A 26235-nucleotide genomic window follows, 5' to 3' on the forward strand; every position below is an offset into this window, starting at 1 on the left:
AAAGAAACAGATAGAAAATAAATTAGACCTAAACGTCAGGGATATTTATGATTTGATGCTCCAATATAAAGTAAGTACGGCCATTCTACTGAGTACAAAAGAGAGGAGATGAATGCCAAATGTAATTTGACCTAATGTGCTGATAACTTTACAATGAAATGGTAATGTGTGTTTCCATTAATCAATACATTTCAGTGATAGAGAATACATTCTCTTTTCTTCAGGAAAACATGTTTTGTCATATTTGTGGTTTGCCACAACCATTCGTCCACAAATCCATTTAAATCCCAACCAAACAAGACATCCATCTGTGTTATATGACATCACCCAGAATTGTTTACTCGCTCTGCACACAGGAGTTTCCAAGAAAAAAGCCATCTAATGCATTTCAGAATGGAGCTAATAAAATGATAAGGCCTAAATGTCTTTATGATTGACTATGGGTTTGAGGTAAACCTTGTTTGCTGCCCCTCCCTGGTTGGTCTCCATTACAGTGTAGCAGTAATGTAGACTGGTTGCCAGGGGCAGGAGGTGATACAACATGTTGCCCTACTTCCCTTCCTCCCTTTTCTCTTCATCTAGACACACGGTAGCATTAGCCCTGGCTCTCCTCACCCACCCTTCCTCTCTCTCCCCCTCCCTCTCCTCCCAGACACATTCTTCACCCGCCGCAGCCTCCTCTGACGTGACATTGCATTTGTCAACTCCAAAACCACAATGAAGGCAACAACAACAGCAGCCAGCCCTCCCTCCCTCCCTCCCTCCCTCCCTCCCTCCCTCCCTCCCTCCCTCCCTCCCTCCCTTCCTTCCTTCCTTCCTTCCTTCCTTCCTTCCTTCCTTCCTTCCTTCCTTCCTTCCTTCCTCCCTCCCTTCATCCCCTCCCTTTCCCTCTTCCCTAGGTGTAGCCTACTGGTCTTGTATGGGGGACATCAACAGGCTGCTGCTGCTGTAGGAGACTCTCATGGAGCCCCATACATCAAGCTAAAGGTCATAGGAGAATGGTGCTGTCCCAGCATTCCCCCCAGTAAACATGGGCTAACATGATTAATGGCAGAGCCGTACATCATCCCCAGCCTGCACAGTTACCCAGCAGGCTTCGCTTCTCAGCAACCCACCACCACAATCCCATTCCCATTGCTATAGGCTATGTGAGATATAAGGCACATTTACAGTATTATGTACATTTACATGTGATATAATTGGGAGAAATCTATGAATGCTTCAATCTCACAAATTATGGAGCATTCACATTGCTGTGTGTCAAAGTATTGTTATTTTTCAGTCAAACAGGTTTGCCTTGGTAACAGGGTGATAGCACAGGAACCCATCCACTCAGAGAAAAGGTGGATGAGAGGTGTGCATGCATGCCTGTATGCGTGAGGTGAAGTGTGTGTGTGTGAGAAGTGGTGCGTGCTTGGCTGTGTGTGTGTGTGTGTGTGTGTGTGTGTGTGTGTGTGTGTGTGTATGTCTGCTTGCGTGTGGGCTTGTGGGCATGAGGTGGTGTGTGTGCGGGAGTGTGTGTGTTTCACCTGTCCATCTGCGCTGAAGGCCAGGCAGGCCACCCCATGGGAGTGTCCGTCCTTGAGGATAGAGATGGTCTGTACACTGAAGGTGTCCCACACACAGATGTAGGGCTCCTTCCCCACCTGACCTGTTGCCACCAGTGACCTCTCAGGATGAAGGGCAAGGCTGGAGAAACAGGAGAGGAGACATAACAGGTAATACCCACGCAATACTGTTGAAAGAAACTGATAAAATGTGGATTAAATATATATACATGTATATTCTGTTGCTCTTTCTGGTTAAGCCATGTGCTTGACTCATTGTTGACATTAATAATCATGTCAGTATACACAGTGTTTGTTACTTTGTCATTAACCATTTTCAGCCTTATGTGTACAATCTGAAACTCATAGGTTATAGACGCCACAGTGGGTAATTGTTCGCTCCAGGTGCCAACCTGCCTCCCTTGTTCCCCCTCTCCTCCTCGTTATCTCTCTATCTCCCCTCTCTACTCTCCCCCTTTCTCTCTCTGCCACCCCTTTCTCTTTATCTCTTTATCTCTCTTCCTCTCTCTAGGGAGGGAAGAGTCCTGCTGAAGAGTACCCACAGGTCATTGTGCTCCTTTATGAAAGGTGCCTCGGTGTCCTATAAATACATGAGGTTAATGGCATCATTACTGGGGCCTGCCCGAGTGGCAGACATTAGTGTGTTAGTAGCATCAGCCCCACAGGGTCAGGGATCATTACACCACCAATGGACTGGGGAGAAGACCGTGCTCAGTACCGCTCAACACGGTGAGTCCTCTGTGACCTTGACCATACACACTGTACAGAGGACAAGTGGTAGCCTTACAAACCGAGCCTTGGCATTGAAATGGTCCAATAGTAAAAATGGGTGTAAAATTACAATTTCTATCAGGAGAAATAGCCTGACACTACAAACACTGCACAGCACATTGGCATGTCTTTCTTTCTCTTTCCCTTGCTTTCTCAGTCTGTGAATATCTTTCTCTCTCTCTGTGCTCAGTCTGACTGTCTCAGAATCTTTCATCTCAAAGCCTCTTTCTGCATGAATCGCATGGCTGTAAATCTGGGCTTGGAGCTCTGCCTGGAGCTGAGGCTCAGCAGAGGAGTGAGAGAGGAAGTACTGAGGAAGGGAGAAGAGAGAGATAAAGGCTGTGAGAAAAGGAATGGCGGGAGGGGGAGAAATGGAGAAACCCTCAAGCAATTTGAGTGAGAGAAAGAGAGAGAAAGACAGAATGAGAGAGAGAGAGCTCAGCTCTACTCAGCTGACTGTCGGGAGGTTTCCCACGCAGTATGGAAGCATGCATTCCCAGGCAGTCTACATCCCAGCTGGCCCTAATGTAGCACATGGGGATGAGCAGAAGTGCAGAGCTAGCTAAATAATAATAATATGCCATTTAGCAGACGCTTTTATCCAAAGCGACTTACAGTCATGTGTGCATACATTTTTACGTATGGGTGGTCCCAGGGATCAAACCCACTACCCTGGCGTTACAAGCGTCATGCTCTACAAATTGAGCTACAGAGGACCACAGCTGATGGAGATGGAGAGACTATGACATGAGGGCAGATTTGCTGGCTCATGGGTTTCAATGGGCTGTTGGGTTGCCAGGGCCAGGAGCAGGAGCAGAGGGACTGCACATGAGGACAGCCATCAGAAGATGCTCCATTCATGCAGTGTGTGATGGCAGCCCAGCCAGCCTGAGAGGAACTCACTGTCCTGTGACTGTACTGGGCTGTCACTGATGGATGAACCTGCTGATTTATTGACAGCAACAATCATAATGAATGTGTTTGGATTATTTAATGTTATGCATACAGTCCTGTGTGGTTTTCTATACATTATGTGATAAGTATGTACACTATGCCTTTACATAAAAAACATGAGCCAGAAAGAAAAATACGTATTTTAAAGAGAAACCACCTTGTCTTTTTTTCACTCCATAAAATAACAGATGTAAAATCAGTATGCATACAAATTAGATAATTGATGAGATCATTTATTGTACTAATGCATTATTTCTAGACAAAATGCTAGTGAAGGACACAGAGTCAGTCCCAGTGGGACCGGACTGCAGTAACGGACTCCCGTCACACAACCAAACAGTAATGTGACACTCCTCTCCTCTGCAGACTGGCACAGGGAAATCCCCAGAGGAAGGAAATCAGAGCCAGCCATCACTGCTGCCACCTGGGAAAATCTGCTCTCCTGATGCCCTACCTACCTCAACAGACTGCTGCTGTCTATACAGAATCGGTACTATAGGACGAAGGACACTGTCCATAAATCACTCTAAATGTTCTTCTGACATATTTACTCTGAATAACGCTTCTGAATAAGTTCAAGCTATTTACTCAATATCAGATATGTGCCTTCAGAAAGTATTCATACCCCTTGACTTTTTCCACATTTTGTTGAGATTTTAGGTCACTGACCTACACACAACACCCCATAATGTTAAAGTGGAATTATGTTTTTGAAATGTGTACTAATTAATACAAAATGAAAAGCCGAAATGTCTTGAGTCAATAAGAATTCAGGGAGGTTTTCCAATGCCTTGCAAAGGGCACCTATTGATAGATGGTTAAAATAAAAAAGCAAACATTGAATATCCCTTTGAGCATGATGAAGTTATTCATTACACTTTGGATGGCTGTCACACCAGCCTTCGCTTTAGCTCCCCCTCCTGTCCAGCTCTACACTTGTGACAATGGCGTATCAATACACCCAGTCACTACAAAGATACAAGCGTCCTTCCTAACTAAGTTGCCGGAGAGGAAGGAAATCAGGGAATTCAACATGAGGCCAATGGTGACGTTACAGAGTTTAATGGCTACGATAGGAGAAAAATTACGATGGATCAACAACATTGTAGTTACTCCACAATACTAACCTAATTGACAGAGTGAAAACATCCGTCCTGTTTGCAACAAGGCAATAAAGTGATATATAAAAATAAAAAAACGTTTTGTCCTGAATAAAAAGTGTTATGTTTGGGGCAAATCCAATACAACACATTACTGAGTACCACTCTTCATATTTTCAAGCATAGTGGTGGCTGCATCATGTTATGGGTATGCTTGTAATCATTAAGGACTGGGGAGTTTTTCAGGATAAAAAAGAAACGGAATGGAGCTAAGCACAGGCAAAATTCTAGAGGAAAACATGCTTCAGTCACCTTTCAGCAAGACAATAACTTAAAACACAAGGCCAAATCTACACTGGAGTTGCTTACCAAGAAGACAGTGAATGTCCCTGAGTTGCAGAGTTACTTGAAAATATATGGCAAGACCTGAAAATGGTTGTCTAGCAATGATCAACAATCAATTTGACAGAGCTTGAATAATTTGTTTATGAATAATGGGCAAATGTTGCACAATTCAGGTTTGGAAAGCTCTTAGAAACGTACCCAGAAAGGGGTGTGAATAGTTACAGTGCATTCAGAAAGTATTCAGACTCCTTGACTTTTTCCACATTTTGTTACGTTACAGTCTTATTATAAAATGTATTAAATTGTTTTTTCCCCTCACTAATCTACACACAATATCCCATAACGACAAAGCAAAAACAGGTAAACATTTTTTTGTGCAAATGTATAAAATAAATAATCTGAAATATCACATTTACATAAGTATTCAGACCCTTTACTCAGTACTTTGTTGAAGCACCTTTTGCAGCGATTACAGCCTCGAGTCTTCTTGGGTATGACGCTACAAGCTTGGCACACCTGTATTTGAGGAGTTTTTCCCATTAATCTGTGCAGATCCTCTCAAGCTCTGTCAGGTTGGATGGGGAGTGTTGCTGCACAGCTATTTTCAGGTCTCTCTAGAGATGTTAGATCGGGTTCAAGTCCGGACTCTGGCTGGGCCACTCAAGGACATTCAGAGACTTGTCCCGAAGCCACTCTTGCGTTGTCTTGGCTGTGTGCTTAGGGTCGTTGTCCTGTTAGAATGTGAACCTTCGCCTCCCAGTCTGAGGTCCTGAACGCCCTGGAGCAGATTTTCATCAACGATCTCTCTGTATGTTGCTCCGTTCATCTTTCCCTCGATCCTGACTAGTCTCCCTGCCACTGAAAAACATACCCACAGCATGATGCTGCCACCACCATGCTTCACCATAGGGATGGTGCCAGGTTTCCTCCAGATGTGACACTTGGCATTCAGGCCAAAGAGTTCAATCTTGGTTTCATCAGACCAGAGAATCTTGTTTCTCATGGTCCTTTAGGTGCCCTTTGGCAAACTCCAAGTGGGCTGTCATGTGCCTTTTACTGAGGAGTGGCTTCCGTCTGGCCACTCTAACATAAAGTCGAGTGCTGCAGAGATGACTGTCCTTCTGGAAGGTTCTGCCATCTCCACAGAGGAACTCTGGAGCTCTGTCAGAGTGACCACCGGGTTCTTGGTCACCTCCCTGACCAAGGCCCTTCTCCTTCAATTTCTCAGTGTAGCTCTAGAAAGAGTCTTGGTGGTTCCAAAGTTCTTCCATTTAAAAATTATGGAGGCCATTGTGTTCTTGGGGACCTTCAATGCTGCATACATTTTTTGGTACCTTTCCCCAGATCTGTGCCTCGACACAATCCTGTCTCGGAGCTCTACGGACAATTCCTTCGACCTCATGGCTTGGTTTCTGCTCTGACATGCACTGTCAAGTGTGGGACCTTATATAGACAGGTGTGTGCCTTTTCAAAATCATGTCCAATCAATTTAATTCATCACAGGTGGACTCCAATCAAGTTGTAGAAACATCTCAAGGATAATCAATGGAAACAGGATGCATCTGAGCTCAATTTCGAGTCTCATAGCAAAGGGTCTGAATACTTATGTAAATAAGGTATTTTTTATTTTTTATTTTAATTTGTATAAATAAAATAAATAAATAAACTGTTTTCCCTTCGTTATTATGGGGTATTGTGTGTAGCTTGATGAGGAAACCATTTATTTAATCAATGTCACGACATCGGCCGAGGCTGCCTCCCCTCCTTGTTCGGGCAGGCTTCGGTGTTCGTCGTCACCGGAGTACTAACCACTGCTGCCCCAATCATCATCACACTTGTCTTGTCAATCACACACACCTGGTTCCTATCCCCTAATTAGTCTGTGTATAAGTGTGCCAGGGTAGATTTTCCCCCTGTGCCTATGTATTATTGGATTCCGTTACAGTGTATTGCCAGGGATGTTTGTTTCCCCCGTGCCTGTTTCGTTGATCGCTATTGGAGCGCATGTGTGTGTCAACGAAGGAATAAACTCTGTATTCGGTGATTACCCTCCTGCGCCTGACTCCTTTCACCACACTCAACACAGAATCACCCACCCGCTATGGAGTCAGCGGGAGAAGAGCGCATGCCTGGAGTCGTGGCACGGGTCTAGGAGCATTCCACGATGCTGGCCAGCTTTGGGGAAGCGATGGATCGGGTTCTTCAGGCAGTCCAATGCCTGGAGAGGAGAGGACCCGATCTGTCGAGACCAGCTGGCCAACCGGATCCAGCCATCTACACCCCAGCACACGGAGGGATCCAGATATCCCGACCACGGGCGTTTGTTGGGACGGCGGCGCTATGCCAGGGATTCCTCCTCCAATTGGAGCTTTACTTTGCCAGCATCAGACTGGCGCCATAGGAGCGGGAGAAGGTGTCCGTCCTCGTTTCCTGCCTCTGTGGGAAAGCCCTGGAGTGGGCCAACGCGGTGTGGAACGAGGGAGGAGCCGCGTTGGAGGACTACAGGGAGTTCGCTCGCCTCTTTCGGGCGGTCTTCGATCACTTGCCCGAGGGTCGAGAGGCGGGTGAGCGGCTGGTCCACCTGAGGCAGGGGAAAAGGACCGTGCAGGACATTGTGTTGGAGTTTCGGACGCTGGCAGCGGGGTCCGGGTGGAACGAGCAGGCCCTGATCGACCATTTCCGATGCCATCTGTGGGAGGATGTCCGACGGGAGCTAGCCTGCCGGGACACAATATTGTCCTTCGATAAACTGGTGGACATGGCCATTCGTTTGGACAACCTGCTGACAGCCAGAGAACGTCCTGGTAGGGATCTGCCCGTTTCCATCCCGGACGACTCGGATCCCGAGCCAATGGAGCTGGGTGGGGCCGCCGGCCGAGAGAGCGGAGGAGGACAGAGACAGTGCCACTCTGGTGGCACGAAAGGACAGTACACCACACGTCGTAGTCAACGTTCATCTGGGCCGGGAGGCGGCAGGCAGGGCACTCACGCATCACCCCAGGTATCGAACACCCACACTTGTTCAGAGCCCTCTGTTGTGCACTGTACCCTACCTATCCACTTTCCCGATATCATGGTAGTTCCCCAGTGTAAGGGGCTAGTCGATTCAGGTGCATCTGGGAACTTTATGGACAGGGCATTGGCACGCCGTCAAAGCATTTTATTGTTTCCCCTCTCCATTCCACTCCCCATCAGAGCACTCGATAGTCGACCATTAGGGTCCGGGTTTGTTACGGAAGTCACTATACCGGTCACCATGATCACCCAGGAGACTCATTGTGAGCAGGTAATTTTTTCAATTATTGAATCTCCTGCTTTCCCTGTGGTATTAGGTATCCCTTGGCTAGCACTCCACAACCCCACCTTCTTATGGCTGCAGAGGGCTCTCACGGGGTGGTCGCGTGAATGTCAGGGTAGGTGTCTAGATGTTTCCGTTGGTGCAACCACGGTGGAAAGTCCAGACGGTACCTCCACCATGCGCATTCCCCCCCCCCGAAAACCTCGATCAGGCGCAAGACGCGTGCTACTAAATTACCACCTCATCGGGCGGGGGATTGCGCGATAGACCTTCGGGTAGACGCTGTACCTCCCAGGAGTCATGTGTACCCCCTGTCGCAGGCTGAAACGGAGGCTATGGAAACATACGTCTCCGAGTCCCTGGGCCAGGGGTACATACGTCCCTCCACTTCACCCGCCTCCTCAAGTTTCTTCATTGTGAAGAAGAAAGACGGCGGTCTGCGCCCGTGCATTGATTATCGATCACTGAACAAGGAGACGATTAGATTTAGTTATCCTCTCCCCCTCATTCCTTCAGTGATCGAGTCAATGCATGGGGCGCGCTTCTTCACAAAGCTAGATCTCAGGAGTGCGTACAACCTGGTGCGTGTTCGGGAGGGGGATGAGTGGAAGACGGCATTCAGCACAACCACGGGGCATTATGAATACCTTGTGATGCCCTACGGTTTGATGAATGCTCCATCCACCTTCCAGTCCTTTGTGAACAAGGTGTTTCGGGACATGCTTGGTCGCGGTGTAGTGGTCTACATCGATGACATCCTGGTGTATTCCGCTACTCGCGCCGAGCATGTGTCCCTGGTTCGCAAAGTGCTGGCCAGACTGTTGGAAAATGACCTTTATGCCAAGGCAGAGAAGTGTATGTTTTCAAGCAGTCCGTCTCCTTCCTTGGATACTGCATTACCACCTCAGGTGGGAGATCGCATTTCAGCCATGCGTAATTGGCTGACTCCAACCACGGTTAAGGAGGTGCAGCGATTCCTTGGCTTTGCCAACTACTACCGAAGATTTATCCGGGGCTTTGGCAAGGTCGCAGCTCCCATCACATCCCTGTTGAAGGGTGGGCTGTCCCAGCTCCGCTGGTGTGCTGAGGCGGATCTGGCCTTCAGGAGACTGCAGGGTCTGTTCACCTCAGCTCCGGTACTGGCCCACCCCGATCCATCACTACTGTTCGTAGTGGAGGTGGATGCGTCCGAGGTAGGGATAGGCGCTGTCCTGTCACAACGCTCGGGCAAGCCACCCAAGCTCCGCCCCTGTGCCTTCTTCTCGAAGAAGCTCAGCCCGACGGAGCAGAACTACGATGTTGGTGATCGGGAGCTGTTGGCTGTTGTCCGAGCTTTGACCGTGTGGAGGCATTGGCTCGAAGGGGCGAAACACCCTTTCCTCGTCTGGACGGACCACCGTAACCTGGAGTACATCCGGGCAGCGAGGAGGCTGAATCCTCGCCAGGCCAGGTGGGCCCTATTCTTCACCCGGTTTGATTTTACACTATCATACATTCCGGGTACGAAGAACGTGAAGGCAGACGCACTGTCCCGGCTGTATGACACAGAGGAGAGGCCCAGAGACAACACCCCCATACTCCCGGCCTCCTACATTGTGTCGCCGGTAGTATGGGCGATGGACGCGGATATAGAGCGGGCATTACGCACAGATCCATCTCCACCGCAGTGTCCAGCAGGGCTGCGGTACGTGCCTACTCTTATCCATGATCGTCTGATCTTCTGGGCACACACGTCAACCTCCTCTGGTCACCCAGGTATCGGTCGTACAGTGCGCTGCTTGAGCGGAAAGTACTGGTGGCCTACCTTGGCTAAGGACGTGAGGGTGTCTGTCTCCTCCTGCTCGGTGTGCGCCCAGAGTAAGGCACCTAGGCACCTCCCAGCAGGTAAGCTACAACCGTTACCGTTTCCACAACGACCATGGTCTCACCTTAGCATAGATTTTCTGACTGATCTTCCCCTCTCCCAAGGTAACACCACCATCCTGGTCGTTGTGGACCGCTTCTCCAAGTCCTGCTGCCTCCTTCCTCTGCTCGGTCTCCCCACGGCCCTGCAGACTGCGGAGGCCCTGTTCACTCACGTCTTCCGGCACTACGGGGTGCCAGAGGATATAGTGTCCGACCGAGGTCCCCAGTTCACATCCAAGGTTTGGAAGGCGTTCATGGAACGTCTGGGGGTCTCGGACAGCCTGACCTCTGGGTTCCACGCCGAGTCAAATGGGCAGGTGGAACGAGTAAATCAGGATGTGGGTAGCTTCCTGCGGTCCTACTGCCAGGACCGGCCAGGGAAGTGGTCGGTGTTCTTGCCATGGGCAGAATATGCCCAGAACTCTCTCCGCCACTCCTCTACTAACCTAACACCATTTCAATGTGTTTTAGGTTACCAACCGGTTCTGGCACCGTGGCACCAGAGCCAGACCGAGGCGCCTGCGGTGGAGGACTGGTTTCGGCACGCGGAGGAGATGTGGGATGCTGCCCACGTTCACCTCCAGCGTGCCATGGTTTGTCAGAAGGCCAACGCTGACCGTCACCGCAGTGAGGCCCCGGTCTTCGTACCGGGGGATCGGGTCTGGCTCTCGACCCGGAATCTGCCACTCCGCCTGCCCTGCCGGAAGCTGAGCCCGCGGTTTGTGCCGGAAGCTGAGCCCGCGGTTTGTCACGACTTCGGCCGAGGCTGCCTCCCCTCCTTGTTCGGGCAGGCTTCGGCGTTCGTCGTCACCGGAGTATTAACCACTGCCGCCCCAATCATCATCACACTAGTCTTGTCAATCACACACACCTGGTTCCTATCCCCTAATTAGTCTGTGTATAAGTGTTCCCTCTGCCCCCTTGTCCTTGTGGGTGTTTGTTAATTGTGAGAGTATGTAGCTCGGTGGAGCTACTCATAACATTGTGTTGCCAGGGTAGATTTTCCCCCTGTGCCTATGTATTATTGGATTCCGTTACAGTGTATTGCCAGGGATGTTTGTTTCCCCCGTGCCTGTTTCTTTGATCGCTATTGGAGCGCATGTGTGTGTCAACGAAGGAATAAACTCTGTATTCGGTGATCACCCTCCTGCACTTGACTCCTTTCACCACACTCACCACAATCAATTTTAGAATAAGGCTGTAACGTAAATATTTTTTGGAAAAAGTCAAGGGGTCTGAATACTTTCCGAATGCAATGTATGTAAATGTCATATTTCTGTATTTAATTTTCAATAAATGTGTACAAATAATCAGTCCACTGCCTGCCGGTGCCATATGTGAACAGTATGAGCTAATGTGAGCCAATATGTCTCATCTAACACACAATACACTAACAACCAACCTGCTGACAGCATGGTTGCCTTGACAACTGGACAGCCAAGGACACAGAAATCAAGATTAAGAATAAAAGTCTAACTAGAGGTGAAATATCAGCAGACATACACAACAAACCTCACCTACACAAGAGCAAACCATCGTCAACCAACAAAATGTCCCACAAAATATCTCCTTATGTAGCATACTACTTTCTGTTAAGAACACAATATTGAAATAAATTGAAGAAGTGTAGAGTGCCTTCAGAAAGTATTCATACCCCTTCACTTATTCCACATTTTGTTGTGTTACACCCTGAATTCAAAATGGATGACTTTTTTTCTTCTTCCCCCATCTAAACACAATACCCCAAAATGATGAAGTGAAAACATGTTCATAGACATTTGTGCAAAGTTATTGAAAATGAAATACAGAAATATCTCATATATCTCAATACTTTGTAGAAGCACATTTGGCGGTGATTACAGCTTTGAGTCGTCTTAGGTATGTCTGTATCAGTTTTGCACATCTGCATTTGGGGATTTTCTTCCATTCTTCCTTGCAGATTTTCTCAAGCTCTGTTAAGTTAGATGGGGAGCGGCGGTGAACAAAGTCTTCAAGTTTTTCCACAGATTTTCAATGGGATTCAAATCTGGGCTTTGGCTGTGCCACTCAAGGACTTTCACATTCTTGTTCTGAAGCCATTCCAGCGTTGCTTGGGGTCATTGTCCTGTTCGAATGTAAATCTTCGCCCCGAGCCTAAGGTTGTTCTCATCAAGGATTTGCCTGTATTTGGCTCCATTCATTGTTCCCTCTATCCTTACCAGTCTCCCAGTCCCTGCCGCTGAAAAACATCCCCATAGCATGATGCTGCCACTACCATGCTTCATGGTAGTGATGGTGTTAGATGGGTGATGAGCTGTGCCTGGTTTTCTCCAGACATAGCACTTTGCATTCAGGTCAAAGTGTTAACATTTTGTCTCATCAGACCACAGAATCTTTTGCCTTATGATCTCAGAGTTTTTCACGTGCCTTTTTGCAAACTCCAGGCGTGTTGTCATGTACTTTTTCTCAGGAGTGTCTTCCACCTGGCCACTCTCCCATAAAGCCCAGATTGGTGAAGTGCTGTAGTAGACGGTTGTCCTTCTGGCAGGTTCTCCCATCTCAGCCAAGGAACACTGTAGTTCTGTCAGAGTGGTCATTCGGTTCTTGGTCACCTCCCTGACCAAGGTCCTTCTTACCCGGTTGCACAGTTTGGTCGGATGGCCAGCTCTATGCAGAGTCTGGGCAGTTACATATTTTTTCAATTTCCCAATGATGGAAACTTTCAACACTCTAGAAAAAAATATTTACCCTTCCCAGATATATGCCTTATCACAATTCTATCTCGGAGATCTACGGACAGTTCCTTGGACTTCATGGTATAGTTTCTGCTTGGACATGCACTGTCAACTGTGGACCTTATATAGACAGGTATGTTTTTTGGCCACAGGTGGACTCCAATCAAGTTGTAGTGACATCTCAAGGATGATCAAAGGAAATTGGATGCACTTGAGCTCAATTTGAAGTGTCATAGCAAAGAGTCTGAATACTTTGTAAATAAGGTATTTCTGGGTTGTTTTCTTTTTATAAATAAAAAAATAAAAAAAACTGTTTTCGCTTTGTCATTATGGGTTATTGTATGTAGCTTGATGAGGAAAACATTTATTTAATCCATTTTAGAATAAGGCTGTAACGTAAATATTTTTGGAAAAAGTCAAGGGGTCTGAATACTTTCCGAATGCAATGTATGTAAATGTCATATTTCTGTATTTAATTTTCAATAAATGTGTACAAAAAATCAGTCCACTGCCTGCCGGCGCCATATGTGAACAATATGAGCTAATGTGAGCCAATGTCTGCTCTAACACACACTACACTAACAACCAACCTGCTGACAGCATGGTTGCCTTGACAACTGGACAGTCAAGGACACAGGAATGAAGATTAAGAATAAAAGTCTAACTAGAGGTGAAATATCAGCAGACGTACACAGCAAACCTCACCTACACAAGAGCAAACCATCCTCAACCAACAAAATGTCCCACAAAATATCTCCTTATGTAGCATACTACTTTCTGTTAAGAACACAATATTGAGATAAATTGAAGAAGGGTAGAGTGCCTTCAGAAAGTATTCATACCCCTTCACTTATTCCACCTTTTGTTGTGTTACACCCTGAATTCAAAATGGATGACTTTTTTTTCTTCTTCACCCATCTAAACACAATACCCCAAAATGACGAAGAGAAAACATGTTTATAGAATTTTGTGCAAAATGAAATACAGAAATATCTCATATATCTCAATACTTTGTAGAAGCACCTTTGGCGGTGATTTCAGCTTTGAGTCGTCTTAGGTATGTCTGTATCAGTTTTGCACATCTGCATTTGGGGATTTTCTTCCATTCTTCCTTGCAGATTTTCTCAAGCTCTGTTAAGTTAGATGGGGAGCGGCGGTGAACAAAGTCTTCAAGTTTTTCCACAGATTTTCAATGGGATTCAAATCTGGGCTTTGGCTGTGCCACTCAAGGACTTTCACATTCTTGTTCTGAAGCAATTCCAGCGTTGCTTTGGCTGTATGCTTGGGGTCATTGTCCTGTTCGAATGTAAATCTTCGCCCCGAGCCTAAGGTTGTTCTCATCAAGGATTTGCCTGTATTTGGCTCCATTCATTGTTCCCTCTATCCTTACCAGTCTCTCAGTCCCTGCCGCTGAAAAGCATCCCCATAGCTTGATGCTGCTACCACCATGCTTCATGGTAGTGATGGTGTTAGATGGGTGATGAGCTGTGCCTGGTTTTCTCCAGACATAGCACTTTGCATTCAGGCCGAAGTGTTACATTTTTGTCTCATCAGACCACAGAATCTTTTGCCTTATGATCTCAGAGTTTTTCACGTGCCTTTTTGCAAACTCCAGGTGTGTCGTCATGTGCCTTTTTCTCAGGAGTGCTCACTTTGTCATTATGGGGTATTGTGTGTAGATGGGTGAGAAAAAACGGTATATTTAATCCATTTTGAATTCAGGCAGTAACACAACAAAATGTGGAATAGGTCAAGGGATATGAATACTTTCTGAAGGCACTGTACACCCTGGAAAGATGCAATATGTTGTCTCTTCCCTCCTGCAGAGTGCCTTGAGTCTGGCAAGCAGGACTAGGCTATCTGTAGCCTATAATGTCCTTTAAAATGCATCAATAACCATGAAAGAGAATACATTAGTGAGAAGGATGGTTCTGTCTCTTTCCCCCCATCGACACTGAAAAAATAAAGGCTCTTAAATGGTTCTTCCTTAGCTATTAAAGTTCCTTGGAGAACTCGATAAAGAACCTTTAAGTTAAGTGTGTGGTTCTTGATGTGGCATCTACGGTTCTTCAGAATTCTAAAAGGTTCTTGAAATGTATGAAACCTGCAGATGTGTCCCTTTCATAGCACACAGCAAATTGGCCAGTGTTAACTACTGTTTATTTTTCAGTCTAACATTTCTAGTGTTGATTCAAGAGTTAAATTAACATTGTAAATAGTTAAATTAACACTCAGTGGTGTAAAAGAGACTACACATCACTTTACAAGCCAGCATAATGTGGCTTGCAGGCCTGATGTGGCCTGTAAACTATGAGATTCAGGCCACTGTATTAGGGTAATTCTAGGCCCTCAAAAGAAGACATTATGAAATATATATTGTATTGTCTTAAATAATGTAATTTTAATGATAACATATTCACTAAGGAGCTCACTTGGTGAAGGCAACAGGACTGAAAATGAATGAATGCAACAACCATGTCTCTGTCACTAGCAAACACAGTCATGGGTGGAAATGGTAACTCTAAAATTCACTCGAAAGGCACCCTGGGAAATATGCAAATAAGGCTTAAAAACCCTACAGCAGGGCTATTCAATTCTGGTCCTGGAGGGCGGAAACATTTCTGGTTTTGAATTTTTGTATGGTTCTTCAAAGAACCATTCCATTTATGGTTCTTCAGAGACCCTAAAATGGTTCCCCTATGACATCGCTCTCAAGAACCAACTTGCATCTTTATCTTTAAGGGTTTATAAGAAAAATGCATTCCACTCTCTCACTAAAAGCACTATTTTCATTAGATCTTGGAATTGCAGGTACCCTGAAGGCGTGTGATGTATAGAGCTCAATTGGGCCAATCCATTACCCGCTATGCTGCCACATAGGACCAAGGATTTTTGATAAGGCTGTTATCTTCTCCACAGATCCTTGTGATTTAGAGTCATGGAATGTTGAGATTGAGGCAGAAAACAGTGAGACACCACAACAGAGCCAACCAGTTCTAACAGAGAAATATAAATAAAAAATAACATTTGAAGAGTTTCATTCAAAAACGAGATATATCAATTTTCAGAAATGTTGGTAAATTGACATTAATTAAAAAAAAAACATATTGTGAAAGAGATAGAGCTATTATTTTTTTATCTTACCATGACATGGGCTAGTGAAAAGACAGGCATAATTTAATAGAAATATATTGCAAGATAATTTTATGTTAGAGAGAAAAATAATCGTGTTTTGTGGCAAAATGCTATATATCCACATCAAACAACAGAATTACAATATAAAAAGTATCCCAACTGGGTTTTAAACAGTTACATGTAATAAAGTATCAATAGATAAATAATTATAAAAATAATCAAATTGATCAACAATATTGTGCAAATATCACATAGCCAATGTATTGTAGCCTATGCAGAGGGTGAGCAGCGTATAAAATGTGTTTTATATTTATATTCAATTTTTGGAACAATTTTATGGGGAGTTTACAGGTTTTTTGTTGTAAGATAAATCAAGGGAAGCTTTTTGAGTTAGATTATATACACTTTAGGAAGGATTTAAGGACTAATAAGGACATTGAAAGTCTGTCAGAATTAATTTGCTGGTCAAGGATGGATTGATTCCTATTGTTGGAGTGACACAGCCTGCTGTTTGTTTGCAGCTGGTAGGCTATTAGACTAGGTTGTTTTTGACCTTTTTTTTTTTTTTACATTTTAGTCATTTAGCAGATGCTCTTATCCAGAGCGACTTACAGTTAGTGAGTGCATTTTTATACTGGCCCCCTGTGGGAATCGAACCCACAACCCTGGCGTTGCAAGCGCCATGCTCTACCAACTGAGCTACAGTTGTTTCCCTTCACCTGAGTGTCGCTGGATCGCTCCTTTTCATGAGCTTGTTTAGAAATGTTCCTCTTTTGTCCAACAGGAACAGATATCACAGGCTCCAATAAACTGTCAAAAGGATCCATACTCAAAAGGTCCACGACACGCAAGCGCTCAAAGCCTAACGTGATGCTAGCTAGCCAGCGCAAACAGCTGAGAGTGGCAGCTGTCAATCACCACATCCGGCTAACTAAGCCAGGGGTTAAATTAATAAAATAAGGATCTGATTACATTCCTATGTGTGGAAAAAATTGAACAGCCATAGAATGTTGCAGTGTCATGTAAAGGTATCATAATGCAGAAACCTCAATAGCCCAACTTTCTAAATACATGGCTCTGGATACAGCGCGTTTTAGTATGAAACAAGTGTTGGATATCACTTTTAGCATCAACAAAAAACACACATTTTAAAGCACATCTAAAGTAGAATGTTTTAAAAGTATGACAACAGCCATAATTCATACACATAGAAAGGGACCAATGAGCATTCATTTTGGATGAAAAAATGCACGTGGAAAATGAGCGTATATAGCGTTTTGGAATCAAACTCTTCAATTTTCACTGATGTGATAACCTACAATCTCTTAACGACATAAACAATAACCCTACATCTCACTGCAACCCCTCACCCTCCCTCTAACAGGCACCTAGGTCTACTTAGCATTCACCTTAACATTGTCATTCATCAAACCTACACTGCTATTGCCTCACCCATTCACTCCACAACCGTACCACTTCCTCTTTCCTCTAACCCTTCCCTGACCCCCCACCAGTCTGACACTCCTGTAATCTTGCCCTCTCATAATTAGTGTGAGTTCCTCTCCTGGAAGCCTGTGTCCTCGGGACAACCACCATCTGCTCCACTAAAACGATAGCAATATCACCCCGGCTATTCATAGCTGCCACAAAATCAGCTCAGGCTAAAAACAGCAGAAAGGGACTCTGCCAAGAGGCTGGTTTTCATGGTAAAAAGCAATAACCCCATTTATAAATGATTCAATAGGGTTTGGAGGGCAGAGGGGAGATAAACAGAAGAAAATGAAATGGTGCTTTGTTTGTGTTGCCTCAGAAAATTCAATACATCCCTCTGCTCCTGAGGAAGATGTTTGCCTTACAGTGATAGCTCAGTCAAGAGACAAAAACACTCAAGAAACATAGCTAGACAAACTCATAGTGAAAAGGTATTCATTTAGCTTCATTTGTTGAGCGACGTACTAATGGCTACAGAATACAGAATGCTGCTGCACGGGTACTGACCAAGACCAGACGGAGAGCACACATTACACCGGTTTTAAGGTCTCTGCACTGGCTGCCTGTGAGTTTCTTATTGGTTTTTAAATCAATCCACGATTGTGCACCCCAATACATGTCAGACATGCTTTTAAGTTATGTACCCAGTAGGTCCCTTAGGTCCTCTGGCACTGGCCTTTTAACTATCCAAAAGCCTAGGACCAAGAGGCATGGAGAGGCAGCCTTTAGTTACTATGCCCCCAGCCTCTGGAATAGCCCGCCAGAGAACCTGAGGGGGGCCGAAACTGTGGACATATTTAAAATAGATCTTAAAACACACCTTTTTAGCTTTGCTTTTACTTAGGGTGCTTTTTATTTGTTTAGTTTTTGTCATTCTTTTGTTTTTTATCTTATGTTTGTTGTGTAGAAAATATTTCAGCTTTTATTTTCATTGTTTTGTTCTGTGAAGCACATTGTGTTGCATTCCATGTCTGAAATGTGCTGTAAAAATAAAGCTTGATTTGATTTGATTTGATACAGCATATTTTATATGAGGAGCAGGAAATATAACTGATAAGCAATGGAAATTCTGAAAAGGGCATAATCTAAAACATTCATAGTCTCAGTTCATCTATAAAGAGCGCAATTCCTCCTCCGAACATTTTAAATCACTTAATGAATAATAGAACAACAAGTGTCTGACACCAGACAGTGTTGGAAGGAGTACTGTAATAAAACTGATATTATAGAGCTGTCAAATTAGACAGAGCAAAGGAAAACAGCGGATCAGTCATTCTAACAAGCCTCTCAGAAAACATTCATCTCAATAATGGAACAGACCTTGTACTGTATGTGATTACAGTATCTATAGAAAAAGCCTGGGCTGTTATGACTGGCCTGTTACAGACATTTCTAATGAATGGCTCACACCACCTGCAAAGTGGATAGGATTCCCTATTAGATGTCACACCTAAGGTATCCAGTGAATATTCTCATAGTACTGGAAAATTCCTGATGGAAATACAGTCCTGTATAGCCTATTATTCTGTGCAATTTCAGCACAGCACAGCAAGATAAGCTCTCTGTCAGAGTGCTCAGGAAAGAACAGACACATTAGGATTTTCATGATCAAAGACCTGCTTAGATGGTCTGCACTGTAGTTTCCTGGGAATGTCAACGACAAGATTTTCCAAGTACAAACCAACTGGAACCCAAGCTACTCCTCAGACATTCACTTAGGTATATTCAGCTACTGGGGGGAATTCCGACCTGAGTTAAGCCTGGGTAAATGGAACATAATCCCCTTTTTATGCACTTTCTCTCTCTACACGTATTCTGACCTTGAATTTAAGCATGAGATTAGCATGCTATTCACCCACTATTCGTTTGGGCTGGAGATCAAATAAATGAAGGTGTGGCAGAGGTGTGTCTACAGACATGCCATATTCTGACCTTGACTTAAATTCCTTGTGTCACTATCCTGTGACAGCTAATCACAAGGCTGATCAGACTACATGCTTGAATAGGGCTTTTGAGATCCTGTTACAGTACCTAATGAAATCCTACATACTTCAACACTATTACAAAAAGACCACTTCTGCTATCTCCATGGTTTGACCTAAGAGGCACTTAAGTTAATAAAAAGTTCAGTTTCCTCAACATCCTACAGCTTTTAACCAGTTTCCATGGTTCCTTCTCTCAACCGTGAACATGCATCGAATAAGGTGCCATCTTTCACCTGTGAATGCCTTTAGATAAGCCAGAGCTTCCATATACAGTACATCATTATCTCAGCATGGTCCTTTCTCGTGGTGTGAGAGAACTGAAGTGCACAGGATGTGGTGTTCCGCCTCAGGGTTATGGGCCTCACACACACAGCCTGGAGGAGAGCTGCCAGCAAGGCCATGTCACTAGTAGGATGGGCACTAATATGCCCCCGACAGACCACTGTCTAAAAACCATCCACGGCCTACTGTTCTTATATCTAGGGCCTAGTGGGACTCTGAGATATTCTTGACCTTGTGACCTGCCCAAGAAAAAAATTAATTAGGGCCCTGAGATTTTCCTGGGTCATGTGGTCAGGAAGAATTCCCTTCATATTATCAATATAAAACTGGGCAAACACCATGACATCACTGAGAGATACAGTGCCTTCAGAAGGTATTCATACCCCTTGACTTATTCCACATTTTGTTGTGTAACAGACTGAATTCAAAATGAATTAAATAAATGTTTTCCACCACCCATCTATACACAATACCCCATAATGAAAGTGAAAACATGTTTTTAGAAATGTTTGCAAAGTTATAGAAAATGAAATACAGAAATATCTAATTTACAAAAGTATTCACACCCCTGAGTCAATACTTTGTAGAAGCACCTTTGGCAGCCATTACAGCTGTGTGTCTTTCTGGGTAAGTCTCTAAGAGCTTTCCATACCTGGATGGTGCAACATTTGCCCGTTATTCTTAAAAAAATTATTCAAGCTCTGTCAAATTGGTTGTTGATCATTGCTAGACAACCATTTTCATGTCTTGCCATATATTTTCAAGTAGATTTAAATCAAAGCTGTAACTCTGCCACTCAGGAACATTCACTGTCTTCTTGGTAAGCATCTCCAGTTTAGATTTGGCCTTGTGTTTTAGGTTATTATCCTGCTGAAAGGTGAATTAAATAAAATCATATTTTATTTGCCACATGCGCCAAATAAAACAGGTGTAGACCTTACAGTGAAATAAATGCTTACTTACAAGCCCGTACAAAAATATGCAGTTTTAAGAAAAATAAGTGTCAAGTAAAAAATAGATAAGTAAAAAAATATATAGTAAAAAAGTAAAGAGCAGCACTAAAATAAAATAACAGTAGGGAGGCTATATACAGGGGGTACCGGTACAGAGTCAATGTGCGGGGGCACCAGTTAGTTATGCATAGATAATAAACAGAGAGTAGCAGCAGCGTAAAAGAGATTGAAAAGGATTGAAAATAGTCCGGGTAGCCATGATTAGCTGTTCAGGAGACTTGGGGGTAGAAGCTGTTAAGAAGCCTTTTGGACCTAGACTTGGCTTTGTCGTGCCCTCTTCACGACTGTCTTGGTGTGTTTAGACCATGATAGTTTATTGGTGATGTGGACACCAAGGAACTTGAAGCTCTCAACCTGTTCCACTACAGCCCCGTCGATGAGAATGGGGGTGTGCTCAGTCCTCTTTTTTCCTGTAGTCCACAATCATCTCCTTTGTCTTGATCACGTTGGAGGAGAGGTTGTTATCCTGGCACCACACGGCAAGGTCTCTGACCTCCTCCCTATAGGCTGTCTCATTGTTGTCGGTGATCAGGCCTACCACTGTTGTATCATTGGCAAGCTTAATGATGGTGTTGGAGTCGTGCCTGGCCATGCAATCGTGGGTGAACAGGGAGTACAGGAGGAGACTGAGCATGCACCCCTGAGGGGCCCCCGTGTTGAGGATCAGCGTGGCAGATGTGTTGTTACCTACCCTTACCACCTGGGGGTGGCCCGTCAGGAAGTCCAGGATCCAGTTGCAGAGGGAGGTGTTTAGTCCCAGGATCCTTAGCTTAGTGATGAGATTTGAGGGCCCTATGGTGTTGAACGCTGAACTGTAGTCAATGAATAGCATTCTCACGTAGGTGTTCCTCTTGTCCAGGAGGGAAAGGGCAGTGTGGAGTGCAATAGAGATTGCATAATCTGTGGATCTGTTGGGGCAGTATGCACATTGGAGTGGGTCTAGGGTTTCTGGGATAATGGTGTTAATTAATCTCCCAATGTCTGGTGGAAAACAGAATTTACCAGGTTTCCCTTTAGGATTTTGCCTGTGCTTAACTCATTTCATATTTGTTTTAATCTTGAAACTCCCCAGTCCTTAATGATTACAAGCATACCCATAACATGATGCAGCCACCACTAAGCTTGAAAACATGGAGAGTGGTACTCAGTAATTTGTTGTAATGGATTTGCCCCAAACATAAGACTTTGTATTCAGGACAAAAAGTTAATTGCTTTTCCACATTTTTTGCTGTATTACTTTAGTGTCTTGTTGCAAATAGGATGCATGTTTTGGAATATTTTTTATTCTGTACAGGTTTCCCTCTTTTCACTCTGTAGGTTAGTATTGTGGAGTAACTACAATGTTGTTGATCCATCCTCAGTTTTCTCCTATCATAGCCATTAAACTCTGTAACTGTTTTAAAGTCATCATTGGCCTCATGGTGAAATCCCTGATCGGTTTCCTTCCTTTCCGGCAACTGAGTTAGGAAGGACGCCTGTATCTTTATAGACTGGGTGTATTGATACACCATCCAAAGTGTAAAAATAACTTCACTCAAAGGGATGCTCAAAGGTATATTCAATGTCTGCTTTTGTTTACCCATCTACCAATAGGTGCCCTTCTTTGCAAGGTATTGGAAAACCTCCCTGGTCTTTGTGGTTGGATCTGTGTTTGAAATTCACTGCTGGACTGAGGGACCTTACAGATAATTGTATGTGTGGGGTACAGAGATGAGGTAGTCATTAAAAAATTGCACACAGAGTGAGTCCACGCAAATTATTATGCAACTTTTTAAGCAAATGTTTACTCCTGAATTTATTTAGGCTTGCCATAACAAAGGGATTGAACGCTTATTGACTGAATACACTTCAGCTTTTCGTTTTTAATTAATTTGTAAAAATGTTGGAAAACATAATTGCACTTTGACATTATGGGGTATTGTGTGTAGGCCAGTGACAAAAAAAATCACTATTTAATTCATTTTAAATTCAGGCTGTAACACAACAAAATGTGGAAAAAGTCAATAGGGGTGAATACTTTCTGAAGGCACTGTAAATCATATGCAGAGACATGATCTACAGTAAACCTGCCTGAGATGGTGCATGAGCATGCATGAGATGCAAATTAAGAGTTTCATTCCAAAACGCTATATATCCATTTTCAGAAATGTTGGTAAATGAGCTTTTATTGTTATTTCACTATCTAATCATGGCAAAGGGTTGTTCAATGACAGACATGCATTTGTTTAAAATTATAATATGATGGAGATTAGCATTTTGCAAAACATTCTATGAATAAAAAATCTGAGAACAGTAATATTTTACATACATGAAGTAACCATAAGCAATAATTTCTGATGAAAAAACACAACAGTGAAAAATTGGTGGATATAACTCTTCAAATATTGAACAGGATATGATATGAATGTGTGTCTTAGTGGAGCTGTGTGTCAACAAGACAATCTATGTGTCAACAAAATACATAATCGATGTGTCATCAACGTAATCAATACGTTGTCATAATCACCCATGCATTTACATTGTGTGTTTGTGAGACAGCTGGGCCCAGCTACACAGACAAGCAATGGAATATCACCTTTTATTAAATAATTGTTTAATATACTGTAACATTACCAATCATTATCAAGTTAATTAACATTAAAAAAAACATGCATTACCACTGAGAGAAAATTCTATGACTACACATTTTCTTTCCTTATCCACCCATCTATTTTTCAAAGGACTCCATATTCTAGAGAGGCAGAGAGATGAGCCAGTAAAGGTCAGCGGCTCATTTGAAGTCTTCAGCTCCGTGAAATCAGGAGCACTTAGAGCCCAGCCTGGTGTTAATGGAGCATCATGGGAGCAGATATCTGTCCGCTACTGCTCCAGTCATTAACACTGATTAATTTGACCAGCCAGTAAACACTGTCACATCTTAGATCACACACACACAGTCATCCCCCCACCTCCCCCCCACACACACAGAAATTACACACATACACCATCGGCAATCCGTGCCCATCTCCCGGCCTCAGCATGCTGTTTCTAATAAAGCTGATATTGTGGTGTCCCAGTCAGCCCCAGTAATGTATGCAAAGGTCATGAGGAGGAGACAGCGGGGATAAGCCAAAGCAAGTGTCCTGAAGGCTGAGGCTGACGGGGTCTTTGCATTTTCCTTACTGACCTATTCAATCAATCAGTGATACTACATAAAACAAATATAATAAATAATGTCATTGCACTAGCATAATTGAATGACGTGCTGGTGTAAGATTCCAGCTGGTTGGTAAGTTGTAAAATAGTTGTAATAGCTTGTGACTAGGCTATATAAAGATTTGACAAAAAAATACAAAAAGACAAAAATTATGATTGTCACATACACCGGATAGGTGCAGTGAAATGTGTTGTTTTACAGGTTCAGCCATAGTAGTACAGCACCCCTGGAGCAAATTAGGGTTAAGTGCCTTGCTCAAGGGCACATCGGCAGATTTTTCACCATGTCGGCTCAGGTAGTCGAACCAGCAAATCTTCGGTTACTGGCCCAACACTTTAACCACTAGGCTACCTGCCAACCTTCAAGACTGTAATGAATACTCAGGGAGAAAAAGGTGTAGATTCACGCGCAGAGCGCGGCAGGTGTTTATTACGCATTCGCAGAAGGCAGGAATCGTGGTCACAGGCAGGCAATGGTCATACACAGGTAGGCAAGCAGGCAGGTGAAACAAAACTAGGACTGAAGGCTAAAACTGGTTCTCACAAACGAGCTAGGAAAAGATTAGTAGAGTCAAAACAAACAATACCTCACAAGGCACAAACAGAAATAACTGAACTAAATAAGGAGCTGATGAGACCAGGTGAGTAACTAACACAGGTGAAATCAATGAACAAAAATGAAAGACAGGGCTACGTTCAACAACACAAGGTGAACTAAGAAAACAAATACAGAACCTTGTGGATTGAGACTGGAGGATGAAGAGGACTGTATGTGACCGGTTTTAACAGAGACACATGGAAGGACGAGGAGATTTTATACTGACGGGGTAACTGGAGGCGGTACGTGACAGGGTTGATGCGATGGGTTATCTTGAAGGGACCAATGAAGCGAGGACAGAACATTTTGCAGGGGAGGCGGAGCCGGATGTCTCTGGTAGAGAGCCACACACGCTGTCCGGGGTGAAAGAGTGGCGTAGGTCGGCAGCGTCTGTCAGCAAAGCGTTTCTGGGTATTAGAGGCTTCCTGCAGATGCCGGTCTCCCATGCCCGCTCACTATGCCGAAACCAGTCGTCGACAGCTGGGACAGTACCAGGCTCCGCCTCCCAGGAAAACATGGGGGGTTGGTAACCAAGGACACACTGAAACGGAGTAAGGCGGAGGGATGAATGGTTCAGGCGTTCCGTCTGCCCGTTGATCTGGGGATGGTACCTGGAGGAGAGGCTGAGGGCGACCCCCAGTCGGTCACAGAAGGCTCGCCACACCCGGGAGACAAACTGGGGCCCGCGGTCAGAGACGATGTCCTCCGGAATCTCATACAGACGGAACACCTGTTGGAACATACACTCAGCCAACTCAATGGCGTTAGGTAAATGAGGAAGAGGAACCAGACTACACATTTTTGAAAAATGGTCTACTATGACAAGGATGGTGGGGTTACCAGAGGATTCAGGAAGGTCTGTGATGAAGTCAATAGCTATGTGGGACCAGGGTCTGTGAGGGATTGGCAAAGGTTGAAATTTACCGGAAGGGAGATGACGAGGGCTTTTGGTTTGGGGGCGCAGACTGGACAGGAGAGTACGTAATCCCTGATGTCGGATGCCAGTGAGGACCACCAGAATTTACGGGCTAGAAGTTCGGTGGTTCGTGTAATGCCCGGATGTCCTGACCCCAAAGACGTGTGACACCATTACATCAGTTGGGGTCTAACAGCTGCTGGTACGTAACTCTTCCCAGCTGGTGTCTCAGGAGGAGCCGGGTCTGAGGTTAGGGCTTCTTGTATGGCAGAGTGAACCTCCCACTGTACCGGTCCCATACTGCAAGAGGAAGGAAGAATGGGTGTAGGGTCTGAGTTACTGGTCAGAAGGTCAAACTGGCGGGAGAGAGCATCAGCTTTTACGTTTTTCTTTACAGGGATGTAAATAACATGAAAATGGAAGCATGTGAAGAAGAGAGCCCAGCGAGTTTAACCTCTTGGCCACTCTGATATATTCCAGATTACGATGATCTGTTAGGACGAGAAAGGGATGTTGTGCGCCCTCCAACCAGTGGCTCCACTCCTCGAGGGCCAGCTCGTAATTCCTCTCAGCGGGGGATAACTTCCTGGAGAAGAAGGCACAAGGATGTGATTTTGGAGGTGTTCCCACCCGCTGAGAGAGTATGGCTCCTACTCCTACTTCGGAGGCATCCACCTCCAGGGTGAAAGGAAGGGTCGGATCAGGTTGGCGAAGGACAGGAGCTGAGGTGAAGAGGCATTACAAGGTGTTGAAAGCAGTCAATGCGGGATCAGTCCATTGAAGGGTCCGGGTCTTTTGGCTGGTAAGGGCAGTGAGGGGAGCGGCAGTAGAACTGAAGTTCTGAATGAACCGGCGATAGAAGTTGGAAAACCCAATGAAACGTTGGAGTTCCTTAACTGTGGTGGGTTTGGGCCAGTTACTGACGGCGGTGACTTTGTTCTCATCCATGCTGACCCCTCCAGGTG

General features: G+C 44.7%; 1 protein-coding gene across 5 annotated transcripts in view; it reads right to left on the reverse strand.

Moving 5' to 3' along the window:
- LOC121571813 (echinoderm microtubule-associated protein-like 6) overlaps positions 1-26235 on the reverse strand; it is an 88310-nt gene that overhangs the window by 54562 nt on the left and 7513 nt on the right. For all 5 annotated transcript variants that reach the window (XM_045222283.1, XM_045222270.1, XM_045222276.1 and 2 more), the window contains exon 2: positions 1530-1689. In XM_045222283.1, coding sequence (XP_045078218.1) covers positions 1530-1689 — 160 coding nt within the window. The remainder of the gene's footprint in view (positions 1-1529; positions 1690-26235) is intronic.

The sequence above is a fragment of the Coregonus clupeaformis genome, chromosome 1 (genome assembly GCF_020615455.1).
Source record: "Coregonus clupeaformis isolate EN_2021a chromosome 1, ASM2061545v1, whole genome shotgun sequence".
NCBI classification, from domain to species: Eukaryota; Metazoa; Chordata; class Actinopteri; order Salmoniformes; family Salmonidae; genus Coregonus; species Coregonus clupeaformis.